The sequence below is a fragment of the Paroedura picta genome, chromosome 4 (genome assembly GCF_049243985.1).
Source record: "Paroedura picta isolate Pp20150507F chromosome 4, Ppicta_v3.0, whole genome shotgun sequence".
In the NCBI taxonomy this organism is placed as follows: Eukaryota; Metazoa; Chordata; class Lepidosauria; order Squamata; family Gekkonidae; genus Paroedura; species Paroedura picta.
This window is the reverse complement of record NC_135372.1, coordinates 134,616,287-134,631,368: the sequence shown is the minus strand read 5'-3', so window position 1 is coordinate 134,631,368 and position 15,082 is coordinate 134,616,287. Positions and strand designations below refer to the sequence as shown.

General features: G+C 44.6%; 1 protein-coding gene across 5 annotated transcripts in view; it reads right to left on the bottom strand.

Moving 5' to 3' along the window:
- The window catches only part of PHACTR3 (phosphatase and actin regulator 3), a 238,914-nt gene that overhangs the window by 84,545 nt on the left and 139,287 nt on the right, over positions 1-15,082 (bottom strand). For all 5 annotated transcript variants that reach the window (XM_077335748.1, XM_077335749.1, XM_077335752.1 and 2 more), the window contains one exon: positions 13,389-13,542. In XM_077335748.1, coding sequence (XP_077191863.1) covers positions 13,389-13,542 — 154 coding nt within the window. The remainder of the gene's footprint in view (positions 1-13,388; positions 13,543-15,082) is intronic.

The window sequence follows — 15,082 nt, the reverse complement described above, 5'->3', positions numbered from 1 at the left end:
GCCAGGCCACCCTACGATGGATCAGCCTGATTCAGGAAGGAAATAATCTGAACTCAAGGGATGTCTCAGCGTTTGAAATTAAACAAGTACCGCATCACTTCTACCTTCCCATGCTTATTATTTTTCCTCTTTAAAACAGAAAAAATAAGAATGCGGGTGGGGAGGGGGAATTCTGGTCCAGTACATCTTGTATTCTCAACTACTTATCCTGAAAATGAATTTCAGATATCACTAAAAATATTACTCAGGGATAGTCTTGCAGATTCCCCAGGAAAGACAAGGAGAAGAAAAATAGATGACAGATGGCTGAGCATATCCGTGAGTTTGACTGCACCGCTTCAAGTAGGGCCAGCTTATCTTCTCCATCGTGAAAGGACAACAGAATACTGCCTGATGATTGCATCGCCAAACATATGTCAGACAAACACCTTGGAACGAAGAGTCATGTTCTAAGTTCTTATCATTGCCCCGTGTGCTGGGTGGCTCAGAGGTGCTGCTGATGGAAAAGTACTTTTGGGGTCATCTCTTCCAACCCCCTGTTCTGTGTAGGATGAGGCCATTTACATGAAATTCCTGAGAGGACTCCCTCCCCCTCCCCGACATGTTCATGTCAGAGATGGGGATGACGGCCTGGTGGTAAAGAAAATGATTGCAACCTTCTGATTGATCATACAGTTATTAGAAATTGATTATAGTTATGCATGAGCCTCTTGTGGCGCAGAGTGGTAAGGCAGCAGTCATGCAGTCTGAAAGCTCTGCCCATGAGGCTGGGAGTTCAATCTCAGCAGCCGGCTCAAGGTTGACTCAGCCTTCCATCCTTCTGAGGTCAGTAAAATGAGGACCCACCTTGCTGAGGGGTAAACGGTAATGACTGGGGAAGGCACTGGCAAAACCACCCCGTATTGAGTCTGCCATGAAAACACTAGAGGGCGTCACCCCAAGGGTCAGACATGACTCGGTGCTTGCACAGGGGATACCTTTACCTTTTTATAGTTCTGCATATTGGTTTTTTTGACCCTTGGTTCTTATCAAGAGAGCACTATGTTCCTCTCCAGAATGAGGCTTCCATTTAAGTTGGAGGAGGGAATGTTTTGAGCAGGGTCAAGACAGTCTTATGTTGTGTGCTAAGACCAGAAGTCTCAAAGCAGCTTCCATTCACCTTCCCTTTCCTCTCCCCACAACAGACACCCTGTGAGGTGGGTGAGGTTAAGAGAGCCTTTATATTCTTGCTCAGTCAGAACAGCTTAATCAGCGGCATGGCGAGCCCAAGGTCGCCCAGCTGGCTGCATGTGGGGGAGTGCAGAATAGAACCCGGCATGCCAGATTAGAAGCCACCACTCTTAACCACTACACCAAGCTGGCTGAGAGTTCAGATCTTGGTGGCCTTCCTTGTTGCATGGAAGAACATCTAGGCCAAAGCAAGAGAAAAGCTGGGCTTTAACTTCTAAAACAAATTCTGCAATGATTTTTATTTTTGTTTATTTTCTACAAATGTCCATGGTGGCAGATCCCTGAACGTAGGTTCTGAATTATAAAATGATGGACTGTCACAGCCAACAAGTTTCACTTGCAAGTATCTGGATGCACTTGGTTGGTCTGAACTAGACAGATAGGTCAGCAGAGGGGGAAAGTCTGCACTCCTAACCACTATGCCAAACAGATGCCAGGCAAAGACCCGGATCCCTGGCAGCAGTTCCTGTAAGGGCTGTAGGGTGCTCCAGTGAGGTGGAGTGGGGAGGTAGACACCCCAGGCTATTGGCTTTTCCTGCAAGGCATCACCTTTCCCAACCTCCAGGGGAAGGGTATTTAACACTATGCAATCCTATTGTTCCCTGCACAGGTTTTGGGAACCCCTCTGTGTCTATATTTCTTCTGCAATAAAAATATAAAAAAGGTTTTTCTCTCAGTGTGACTAATTGGGGCTAGGCAAAAGAACCCTAATTAGGCCGTTTGGCTATCAGGGATTTGATATGATAGAACCATAGTAAGAGAACTGTAGTGTGGAAATACTGGAGGATTAATTGTTTGTCTGTGTGACTGCATTCGTCTCTGCATTCGTCTCTTTAGAGCAGGCTTTCTCAACCAGGTTTTCAGGTGGTATGACCATATATGGTCATGTTGACCTGCCCCACCTCCCAAAATGGCCAATGATGGGCCTGGAGGAGGTAGGATGGGTAGGAAGGGTAGGGGCTCCAGGTGGCCATGACTCAGAGTCAATGGACAATGCAGAAGGATAGCTATGATAAACCTTCCTTCCCTGCTTTCCTGTGTTATGACATAAAAAAAAAAATTTTTAGATGTGGGATTGACTTGAGGTTCGTCATCCTGCACATGAAGTGGAGTCGTCATGTTTACGGAGTCTCTCTTTAGTCCCATGGCTTGGGGTGAAGCAGCTACTGCCTCAGCCCCCATGGGTCACACAGTGACTACCCCAGCCCCAGGGGCTGGGGCAGCCACTGCCAAGGCCTCAGGAGTGGGGCAGCCACTGCCTCAACCCCCGCAGGTCACGCAGCAGCTACTCAGGCTCCATGAGCTGGCGCAGCCACTAGCTGGGCTCTCTTCTTTTTCTGGTGTGCTTCACGGGCAGGATGATGAACCTCAAGTCCGTCAACATTTTCATTTGACGAGGTGCACCAGAAGATGTTTCCCGCATCAAAAAATCTCTTTGCATGTCACAACACAGGGAAGCAGGGAAGGAAGATTTATCATAGCTATCCTTCTGCATTGCCCATTGACTGAGTAGGGAGATATTTATGCACAGGGAATCATTTGAACATAGGATTCTCCCCTACACCCCCTTCAAGCCGGACAGAATCTGACTTACTCATTTTGTTGTAAATTGCACGTAGAGTTCATTCACACGCAAACCACCATTCAAAGCTGGGCATGTAGGAACCAGCCCTCGGTTTCTCATACTACCATTTTAGGGAGGGACATTTTCCTGTTTCTTTTTCAGTGTTCAGCCAGCCATATGGGAAGCCTGAGACTAGAGAGGCCACCTGTAATTTGAGAGTTCTGTTTCCAGATGGCCATTCATTTGCATTCTTTAAAACATACACACACACTTCCAAATTTAACTCAGGGTCTTGTCAACTAACAAGTGCTTCTTTGGGAGGAGATTCACACTTTTAATATTTAAGAAACTGCATGTGTTGGGCAGGGAAGTGGATGTCTGCAGTGTTTAGGCCGTCAGATTGCCATTGCCCAGGCAGCCGAGCTGTGTGTGGGAGGCCTTCATGCTGGATTATCCTCCCCGCAACGAGCCACTAGCTAAAATATTCATGTTTGCAAATTTATCCAAATTTAGCTTTTGTCTTTTAATGGGCAATTGGAAGGAAGATTCGTTGGTACAAATTTTCGTTTCTCTCATTCGAGCGAGCTGCACAGCTGAGGCCCTTTTCGCTTGGTTTGCGCTCACCGTTGAATGGCAGAACACAGACAGGAGAGATGGGAAAAGCAGCTGTGTTGAGGGAAGGTTATGCATGCTGTGCCATGCAACAACAACGAAATTTTGAACACGACAGAAAAGTCCAAAATGGGCTTGCATCGGGGAACCTCTGCTTCCCCTTCCTGCATACAAACAGTATCACAGCAGTGTGGGGAGCAAAAATTCCCCAGTAAATTTGATGAATGGATTATAGAATTCAAATAAATACATACATACATACGGACGGACAGACGGATGGACATACATACATACATTTACTATGGTATAAACTTCATGGTATTAACTTCAATTTATTATGGTATTAATTTCCATGGCATTCATCTAATTTATCTAGAGTTGCCAGACTCCATATGGGGTCCAATGATTCCCAGACTTACAGCAGATGCACAGCAGGGGTCTCAATCATGGTGGCCTGAGGGTGCCATGGTCTCTTCCAACACCGCAGTTCCTATGTAGTTTAGAAAGTGTGTGGAGCTAAGGAGGGCTTCTTGCCCAGGAGAGTTTCTGATTGACCCCTGGATATTGGATGGGGTGCTAAAATAAAAAAATAATGTTGTTTTGTGACAACTGAATCACAGAATCATAGAATCATAGAGTTGGAAGGGGCCATACAGGCCATCTAGTCCAACCCCCTGCTCAACGCAGGATCAGCCCTAAGCATCCTAAAGCATCCAAGAAAAGTCTGTATCCAACCTTTGCTTGAAGACTGCCAGTGAGGGGGAGCTCACCACCTCCTTAGGCAGCCTATTCCACTGCTGAACTACTCTGACTGTGAATTTTTTTTTCCTGATATCTAGCCTATATCGTTGTACTTGAAGTTTAAACCCATTACTGCGTGTCCTCTCCTCTGCAGCCAACAGAAACAGCATCCTGCCCTCCTCCAAGTGACAACCTTTCAAATACTTAAAGAGGGCTAACATGTCCCCTCTCAACCTCCTTTTCTCCAGGCTGAACATTCCCATGTCCCTCAACCTATCTTCATAGGGCTTGGTCCCTTGGCCCCAGATCATCTTTGTCGCTCTCCTCTGTACCCTTTCAATTTTATCTACGTCCTTCTTGAAGTGAGGCCTCCAGAACTGCACACAGTACTCCAGGTGTGGTATGACCAGTGCTGTATACAAGGGGACTATGACATCTTGTGCCACCAGTGTTGGCTTTATTCCCTCTCATGCTTCTCTTTCACATGATATATTTATAAATTACCTCCCTTCTCCCTTGTGCTTGGACTTCCTATGTGTGTGGGCATGGATCCAACTCCCATCTCTAGTGGCAGCCATTTTGTGGTTGGCTCCATCTTCTGTAGCAGCCATCTTGTGGTTGCACCCACCATCCTACGTTAGAATTCCAAAGACAACCACAGACTCAAAAAGTTTGGGGCCCCTTGCTCCATGGCATTATACACAATAGATATCCTTCCCTTCCCAAAATCCACCCTCCCCAGGCTCCACTCCCAAAATCTCCAGAAATTACCTTGTCTGGAATAGGCCAAAATAACTTTATCATATCTATGAAGTTCCACTGAGGTACTGGATACTCATGCATATGGGTTGAGAGACCATGGAGTTCCTCTTCTGAGCAATATAGACTCCTTCCTTCCAGCCAACCCTTGTTTTCTTGGTAAAGGGCTTTTCCACACCTGTTGACTACCTGTTAGTGATCAGCTAGGTCATACATACATGTGTCATACATACAAAGCTAAAGAAGGCTGTTACGATATTCAGTGTATGAATCAGGGTATCATTCATCTTTCTTTTCATGAAATATGGCCAAAGGAGCAGATGCTATTTTCAGCCCCTTGAAGTAGCTTCCCCGACTGATCTTGTCAGAGGGGATTTGATAACCATCTTCAATTTTTTAAAAGGGTGCCATATAGAGGATGCAGCAGAGTTGTTCTCTCTTGCCCCAGAGGGACAGACCAGAACGAATGGGATGAGATTAATTCAAAAGAAATTCAGTCTAAACATCAGTAAGAAGTCCCTGACAGTTAGAGCGTTTACTCAGTGGAACAGGCTTCCTCGGGAGGTGGTGGGTTCTCCATCTTTGGAAATTTTTAAACAGAGCCTGGATAGCCATCTGACGGAGCGGCTGTTTCTCTGAAGGTTCAAGGGGGTGGCAGGTGACAGTGGATGAGCGAGAGGGTTGTGAGTGTCCTGCATAGTGCAAGGGGTTAGACTAGATGACCCAGGAGGTCCCTTCCAACTTTATGGTTCTAGGATTCTAGGATTCTAAGCTTAGCAGGGCTGTCTCTGGCTAGTATTTGGATGGGAGATTTACAAGGGATGCCAGGGTCATAGCATGGAGGCAGGCAATGGCAAACCAACTCTGAAATCTCTTGTCTTGAAAACCGCACAGGGTAGCCGCAGCCAGCTGTGAATTGATGGCATTTTCCGCAACAAGAAGTGGCATCCAAAGCAGAGTTATACTATTCTACGTCTAGTGAAGTCAACCAGCAATAGAAAAGGTGTAGCTCTGTTTAGGACTGCACTGTTACTTTCTCACAGACAGCCTTTTGCGGTGTGTTTTTAATTACTTGGCTTTTTAAATATTATATACAAAAACAGAATGATGCAATAATAGATTAAGTACAAAATATTATGTACAAAAATGGAATGTTGCCCACATTTGCAATGTCTCAATAGTACAGCAGTGAATCGATAACAAGAAACATTTCCACCGCTATAACAATACAAAGCCGATAAGGTTGCTAATAAGGGATTAGATGGATGCACCCGGAACTATTAAGTGCTAAAATCCCATTGCAACAACATCCGAGGATTTATAACGCTATTATTGTTTGCAAGTTGACTTATAATCGTTTTAACATCACAATTAAAATTAATCTAGTCTAAAAATAAGTCCAAAAATCCCAGTCGGCTAAAAGAACATCCAAAATAGCAGCTACAGTCTAGCAATCAAAGGAGAGCATTAGATTAAGCAAATCAAGACCAAAAACAAAGAAGTTACTGGCTGAAGGCTAACTAGGAACATTACATTTTCTCTTTTCTCCTGAAAAACACAAGGGACTGTTCTACCAAATTCCCAAAGGGTGTGAGATCGAGACCTGGGCTGGTTCTGCACTTACTTTGTATTTTCTGTTGTTGATCCTGCTGAATTCAGATTGATTTGAACTCAGGTCTTCCTCCTTCCCCCCCCCCGCACTTGATTGGGGAAGCTCGGGTGGGGGGGGAGCAATGGTCACAAAACTGAACTACCTGAACTAGCAAGAGGGGGAGGGGGGTTGGGTGAAGTCCAGCCAGCATTAATGCTTTATTTCTTCGCTTTTGACTCCCAAGCCAGTATCAGCCTCTCAGAGAATGAGGCAAATCTCTGCTGAGTGTGGGCTTCTGGAGCGCAGCCACTTTAAAACAGGGAGGGGAGCCTTGCAACCAGGAAGTCTTTGAACTGACACCCTGGCAAATCAAGGAAGAGTGCTTTGCTACGAGGCACAGAGCAGGAAGTTAATTTGCAAAAAGCTGAAATCCACAGTTATACTGTTGACAGTTTTTCAAATATGGTGGCTTATATCCACTCCTGGATATCACGGGGGAAAGGTAGGGTCACTGCAGTTCAATAATGCATGTTGCAGAGGGAAAATCTAAAGCACCCAAAATCAAAATGAAAACCAAATTCAATGCAGATGTGAGGGATTTATTCGGGCTGGGTGTGGATAAAAAGCTCCATGCAGACTCGACCCTGGAATCTACAAACTGAAGTTTCTCAGAGTGATCTTCATTGGCAAGCCCTAATGCCTCCTTTTAAAACGAAGGGGATCATTTGGGAGAAAATGCTAAGGAGCCACATGATCATGTATGGTGATTACTGGCAAGAGCAGTTTAATGGGAGCACAAAGGGGGGGCTTGGGGGGAACGGGAGGGGCTTCGGATGGATGTCCACAGATCACAACACTTCTGGGGTTTCTCGAAACCTCAAAAAAGTTACAGGGGCTTCTCAACAGTATCCAGGGTGAGAAAGGATGACTTAAGATCTTCAGGCTTCACTCCACAACAGAATGAGCTTAGAAATGGAGGAGAAAAATAGCATTTTGGTAGGGTTCTATCAGAGTTTGGGGTGGTTAGCCTTGAATGTGGTTGAGTTTCACTGAGCTCATTTTGTTCCCATCCAAACTGTGTCTCATGGGATGGAATGGGAGCCCATTCCAAACTGAGCCAAGGAAGTGTCTTGCCCGTCACTAATCCCATATTAGTCTGTTTCCCACAAAACTGCTGCTTCTTCTTTTTTCTTTTTTGGGGAGAAAACGTTCAAATACGCCTGGGCGCACGGCAGAAAACAAAAGGGTACTTGTGTGTGAAAGAAGTGGGTTCGAATTAGATCAATGTGACAGACGGCATTACAGATGGTCCCGGGAGGCAGGCTCAATCTGAAGTGATGCCGTTCCTTGTTGAGTCTGGGTTGCCACTGAATGGAGCATATCTCATCCCACCTAATGACACAGTGGAAACTATTCATCAAAACTAAACCTCCTACCAGCTTGATGACTGAGCTGAAGTCACCAACTGTTGGGGACCAGTGCAGTATTAAGGAAGTTCTTGGACTATTTGGATTAGCATGGTTACAGGAAATCCCTTTCCCCAAATTTTACTTTTTAGTGGTTGATTCCACTTCTTCTCTTTTTTAAAATGCCTCTGAGCATCTGCAGAACGAATTCCAAAAATTTAATAGTACCACCCTGCCTGCCTGCCCACTGCGCTAAATTTTTTCTTTAAGTCAAAATAGAATTGAAAGAGACTCCAAATCTGGCAGTATCAGAACAGGATCCTGGGAGTCCTGGGTTTGAAACTCCACTTCTATGGATGTTCTGTGCATGACAATGGGCCCATCACAACCTGACCTACCTCTTAGGGCTGTTGTTGGAAAACGGGCTTAATGGGGTGCACTGTACAAAACAGTTCACAAACTTGGATAAATGATTGGGATTGTGTTCTATATTGTTTATAGCTTATTGCAAGTAGGATCCTATTATTTAATTTCTGTACCACTTTATGTGTCATATTAATACTTATGCTGTTCTTCAGTTCTTTCTGGTGGTTCCAGATCGCTAAAATCCTAATGGATCTGTGGCGGAACAAGCCTGCAGGTTCGTTCCACCCTACCCACCAAAATCATCTCAACACCTGAAGAGGCTTTTCTTTCTCTCTTGGGTAACCACTGCCACCACCTGACTTCTGTAAGAAATGGGAGTGTCAGGAGGACTCCCAAAATCCTTTCCAAGTTCTGAGGCTTTGCCTCCGTTTCCTGCTGCCCACCGCCTGGTCACCATGGGGACCCTTTACTGCCTTGTGTACCCCTGGTGGAATAGCCATTTACCAAGTGCCTGCCACCCCCCCCCCCGGCACTTATGTTAAAATAGTGTGTCCAAGATGGTGGTGGAGGTCTATGTGTTACCGAGAACCACTACCAGCATCAAAAGTTTTAAAGTATTTATCAAAAAGAAAATGTTCACAAGTATGCTTTGAGCACAGCACCAGATTGAGCAAGGGATTCAAAAGAAATGGGTAAAATGCAGTTCCTCTGCCCCTCTCTGCATACAAACCCTAACAGATTTAAAAATACAAGGCAGCCTCCTTAGCTTAGGATGCTAGAGATCCCTACAGAGTTTTCATTACCTTGCAACTTCCTCCAGCTCTAGAGTGCAGCACTTGGTTAATGGCCACTTTTTCCAGACCTCAGTTATGATTCCGTCTGTTCTGATGGACTCAGCACAAAAAAAGACCTTCTTCCTTGTTCTCCTGAGTCTTATGACTTCTCTTTCCCCCACCCACTACTTGGTCAGAGAAGCTTTTTCTGGAGTTCCTTCCTGCATTCTCTCTTGCATTTAATTCCTCCAAATCTCTATTCTCTGCTTCGGAGGGGGGCTTGACCACCCCAATCTATTAGTGGTTGTAAGAAGGTGGACTGAGGTTAGGCTAGAAAATGCTTGAACTGCATTTCGCCCCTTCCTGCCTCTTCTCTGCCCAGGGAGGGACGGCCCTTTAAAACTCAGAGTTAAGGTCTTGTTCACTTTAGATTTCCAAAGGAAAAAAAATGCATTTCTCCACAGCATCAGTTATTGAATGTCTCAGTTTGCTGTCTGTACTGCCTTACTATGTGTACTCGACCTTGAGTGCCTGTGAGAAAAACAAACTATATATAATACAAATAAATAAAAATGAAATGCAAAAAAACCCAGACTGCTGGATTTCAGGGAGAATGAAAAATGCTAGGCTGGAATCAAGGTATTCAAAATAAGGGCCACACGGGTTGTTAAGAGTTTGATTTCTCACTGCTTCTAAGTTGCTTTTTTAAACATCACTCAAGCATGTATGTTCTTTGCCATGTCGTGTACCTATGTCCAGGTGATCGCAGGTCCACCTTTGTTTGGCTCCTCAAAATCATAAGTGATTCACCCTCTCCGGAAACTACTTACTGTGGAAAAACTAACCTGGGTACACATCATGAAGGGAACTGCTTTCTAGCCATCACTGCATGGTAACAAGAAGAACTGTTTTTTGTACTTTGCTTTTCACTACCCAAAGGAGTCTAAGCGGCTTACAATCACCTTCCTTCCATAGCAGACAATCTCTTACGTAGCTGAAGCTGAGAGAGTTCTGAGAGAACTGTCACTGGCCCAAGGTCACCAGGATGGCTGCATGTAGAGAAGGAGCAGGGAATCAAACCCCATTGTCTAGATTAGAGGCCGCCCTCTTAACCACTACATTATACTGACTCTCAAGATAGCATAGTCCAGCCTGATCCTATCAGATCTCAGAAGAAGGGCCGTTACATGGAAGGGAGATTGCCCAGGAAGGTTCTGCAGGGGAAGGCAATCTCTGCTTCTCACTTGCTTTAAAAGTTTTTTGCTGGGGTCCCCATGTTTGTTCTTTTACCATTTGTTGTGCAAATGACAGCTGTGTAATTTTGGTTATGTATGCATGCTGATCTTGAATTGTAATAAAGTGATTGATTGATTGATTGATTGATTGATTGATTGATTCATTGATTCATTCATTCATTCATTCATTCATTCATTCATTCATTCATTCATTCATGTATGGCCCCTTCCAACTCTATGATTCTATGATTCTATGATTCTATAAGTCAGCTGTGACTTGACAACCCTTTACATGCGCACAACAATTTTCTGGAACAAGAACATCGTGGGCACACTCATACGGCAATGCCATGCAGGCTAGCTCTTCACTCAAGTGAGGACTTGTATGTAGGGGAAAGACAGCAGACACACTTCAAGTGGCACAGAAGGAATTTTTATGACACCTGCCATTACCTCAAAACAAAACGATTTTCAAAGGACTTCATTCGTATCACCAATGCTGATCTAGATGTGCTTTTGTAGCAAGAGAAGCACATGTATGAATGCATGAATGACAGAGTCAGAACTCCCAAGATCTGTGTTGGTAGAGAGTTTGTTTGTTTGTTCTTTTACCATTAGTTGGGCAAATGACAGCTGTGTAATTTTGGTTATGTATGCATGCTGATCTTGAATTGTAATAAAGTAATTGATTGATTGATTGATTGATTGATTGATTGATTCATTGATTGATTCATTGATTGATTCATTCATTCATTGTGCTCCACCAAAAATCTGGACAGGATTGCAAGATTGGAACAGCTTCCAGTTCAGCAATAGCAACATATAGCAGTAACAGTGGGATATAAATTCAATCAATAAATATCCCCTAGTAGTCTTGATCCAGTTACGTTTTATATAACCATACAATAGGCGTTCTCTTCATGCGAGATGCCATTTCGAAAAAGTCCTATCCCCTTCCTCCTCGAAGGATATCTGGCAGTTGCCCAACATTTGTTGTAATTCAAGATACTCTACACCTCAACAACAAAGTAAAGGAGCTAATAGCTTGTAAAGCAAGGTTTTTTGGTATGATGACCCACAAGCTCAAATTTACTTGGTATGGTGACCCACCCAAGGTTGACCCAACGGAGTTTGTTTTACACCCTAAGCAAACTATGACCTCAGCACCCATCTTTTTCAGCATTTCCTTTTCTACAGGGGCTCAGTAGATGTTTCTGGGAGACCAAAAAACATTGCACAAAGTGGCCACCACCACTATGAATCCCAAGCAAGTGGCATTCTGGCATACAAAGTCTTTGCCTGTGGAGGTTACAGTCTAGTCTTTGACCACCTTCTCCTTCTCCATTACACCCTCTAAGACCCTCCCTAAGATTCTAAGTAAGCAGCAGGACACATTTCACTTGATCCATATACCCCGTATATACTTGGGTATAAGCCAACCCAAACATAACACGAGGCACCTAATTTTACCACCAAAAACTGGGAACACTTATTGACCCGAGGATAAGCCTAGGGTGGGAAAGGCTGCCGCTACTGGCAAATTTCAAAAATAAAAATAGATGCCAATAAAATTACATTAATTAAGGCATCAGTAGGTTAAATGCTTTTGAATATTTATTTCAAAGAAAAACAGTAAACTCCCTCTGTAAGTGGGAAAGAGGGTCAACAAGTGGAACAAGAGGGCCAACTTATACTCACTCGAGTTTAAGCCGAGGGGGTCCTTTTCAGCATATAAAAATGTGCTGGAAAAGTCGGCTTATACTCGAGTATATATGGTATGTAAGAGTCCAGCTGATTGCTCCCAATAAGCAGACTTTGTTGAAAGGAATCTTTATTGAAGATACGATGCTGACACCTCTAAGTCCTTGCTAAGACTAAATACCCAGAAACGGTTGCTCTGTCAACCTCCATCGCCCTGGCTCCCCACACCTGCCCATTTGGATGCAAAACCCTCCAGATGCCACCCCCAGAACCGGGCTTCCTGCCCCAAGGTCAGGGAGAGAGGTAACACATTACCACACATCAGAGAATCTCTTTTTCTTTCTCACAGCAATCCCCGAGGCACAAAAACCATCTTGCAGGTGCATCACTGTGCAGACTATTTCATTTGTTCTGTAGACTCAACACTTGGTCATTCTAAACTTATCAGACAAGGCCTGCAGCTACCTAGGAGGGCAAACGCCCATCACCTCTAACCAGGCAGTCAAAGGGCACCATCACGTTGGCTTGAACCAAATTTTCTGGATTTTCAGTCTCCATGCTAAAATCCCCAGTTTTGATATGGGAGATCCCCCCCCCCCAATAAAACAGGTATCCAAACCATGTAAAAATCAACTGCATACTGCTATTTTTTATTTGGGGAATAAAACACTACTTACACATACCCATGCAAAAGGCCCCACAGAGGTCCTCTTGAAGGAGATATGCATGTGCAGCCCTTGAGCTAGCCTAAAAATCCCCATGCCATGTGAACAAAAGAAGCTGTGCAATCCCTGAGCTGGCATAAAAGGACCAAGTTCAGGGAATCTTTCTGATCCAAACTAATTTACAGTGTCAAAGGCATGGAAATCCCCATTCCCTGTGTGAACAGAAGATGTTGTAACCCACCTTGAACCTTTGGGGAGACGCAAGCAATAAAATTAAATCATCATCATCATCATCTATGGAATCCCTGAGCTGGCATAAAAGGACCAAGTTCAGGGAACTTTTCTGATCCAAGTGAGTCACCTTGTGCAAAGCCACACCTCCAGTTTATGTGACTAACATGCTAGTTTGAGTTGAATATTCCTTCCTTCCTTCCAATTCCTAAACAGATGTAGAAGAAGAGTAACACTGGATTTCACTTGATGTTCAGAGACCCTGGGCCACACTCCCATGCCTCATCCTTGCAGGCACTGCACTGTTTTTAAGTTCTCGATTCCATTCCCAGTCATCACCGAGAGACCTCCGGATTCTACACTGGAATTGGCCATGCCAATGAAGGCAAGGGAAACGGATGGCTTTGAGACCAGATTTGCCATCGCTAAAAATCTGTGATACACAAGAGCAGATGGAGCAGGATGCAAAGACAAGGCATGCAGTGGGAAGTTGCAGACTCCAAACTGTACTTACTTGGAGAGTTTCATTTCAATTTGCTGGCGGATCTCCTGCCTCTCTTCGTCGGTTCTCCTGGGGAAAATATTCCTATCCTCCAGCTCCTGTTTGCTCGGCCTGTTCCGCAATTTCACTGCCAGCAACTCTTTCTTGCATTTTCTTGGCAAAGTACCTGCAAGCAAAAATTGGAAAATGGCAAACGTTTACGAGAGGCTGTTCCTAAAATAAGCCAAGGGACACTCATTTTTTATTGCTTTAATTTTTATTGGACCACGTTTCTTTGAAAAAAATGGGATGTAGTTTATGAATTCCACAAGGATGTTCTTCAGAAACGTTTCCCACACGGAGGACTTACCCAGGTGTGATGCTGTGTTGTTTTGTCTCGGGTTAGTTGTCTCGGTTTTTCCCAGGACCTCTTGGGGGTCCTTTGGCCCACTTCCCCCCCAGTCCACCCTGGATTTTTGCTCCCACATGAGGTAGCTGATGGACAGGAAGCGAAAACTTCCCACCAAAGATGTCATAGTCAAACAGACAGCCCCCAAATCTCAAACAACTCCTCACCTACAACGATGCAGCATCGAATGTGAGCATGGACACTGGTCCTAGAGCTTGCAACAAACCCAGATGCCAACTTGGAGTGTATATGGCAATATACACTCCAATGTCACAATTACTGGACCTAACAACATCACTTAGACCAGGGGTAGTCAAACTGCGGCCCTCCAGATGTCCATGGACTACAATTCCGAGGCATTCGCTGGCAGGGGGCTCCTGGGAATTGTAGTCCGTGGACATCTGGAGGGCCGCAGTTTGACTACCCTTGACCTAGACCATCAAAGGCTTATACACCTGCTCATCTTCCAATTTAGTATATGCCATCAAGTGCCAACAATGTTCTCTACATAGAGCAAACAGGTCAAACCCTCCGCCAAAGAATTAATGGGCACAGGTCTGACATCAAAAGCCACAGAATTGAAAAACCTGTAGGGGAACACTTCAACCTTCCAGGTCATTCAATAAGGGACCTGAAAGTAGCTATTTTATTGCAAAGGAACTTCAAGAACAGGCTAGAAAGGGAGATTGCAGAAACAGGTTATTACAACACTCTATACTAGCGATCCCCAACCTGTGGGCTGTGGACCATATGTGGTCCGTTGACTAATTGGAGGTGGGCCGCGAAGGATGCCTTCCCGCCCCCCCCCCCCGCCCTTTACTTCATCCCCCTGGGCCTTTACAACACACTTCAGGTGTCATTGTCTTCCATCACTCCCAGATGGGACTATCTCCTTGCAGAGAAACAAGCTCAGGGTTCCCATTGATTTGTCATTGTCATGAGTTCAAATTTCCATGAAAATAAAATGTTCCTTATGTTCATTGTTGTGGCGTGTCTGTATCTTATTTTGAAGGGAGGTTTAAACATTACCATAGCGATCAGAGAGCGTTAGGGCAGTGGTTGAGAGCAGAGGAGTAAACAACCCCCCCCCCCCACCGGGCCTCAGTAAAATTGTCAAGCGTTGAGTGGCCCCCGGTGATAAAAAGGTTGGGGACCACTGCTCTATACTATGACATACCCTGGATTCAACAAGGACAAAGGTTTCTTATCTCACTATGCATGCTGACCTTGTTTAACTTGTGTATCCACATTCCTTACAATTTATTTTAATTGGGATTATGTGACTGTTAGTAATATGTAATGTAATTTTGAATTCAGC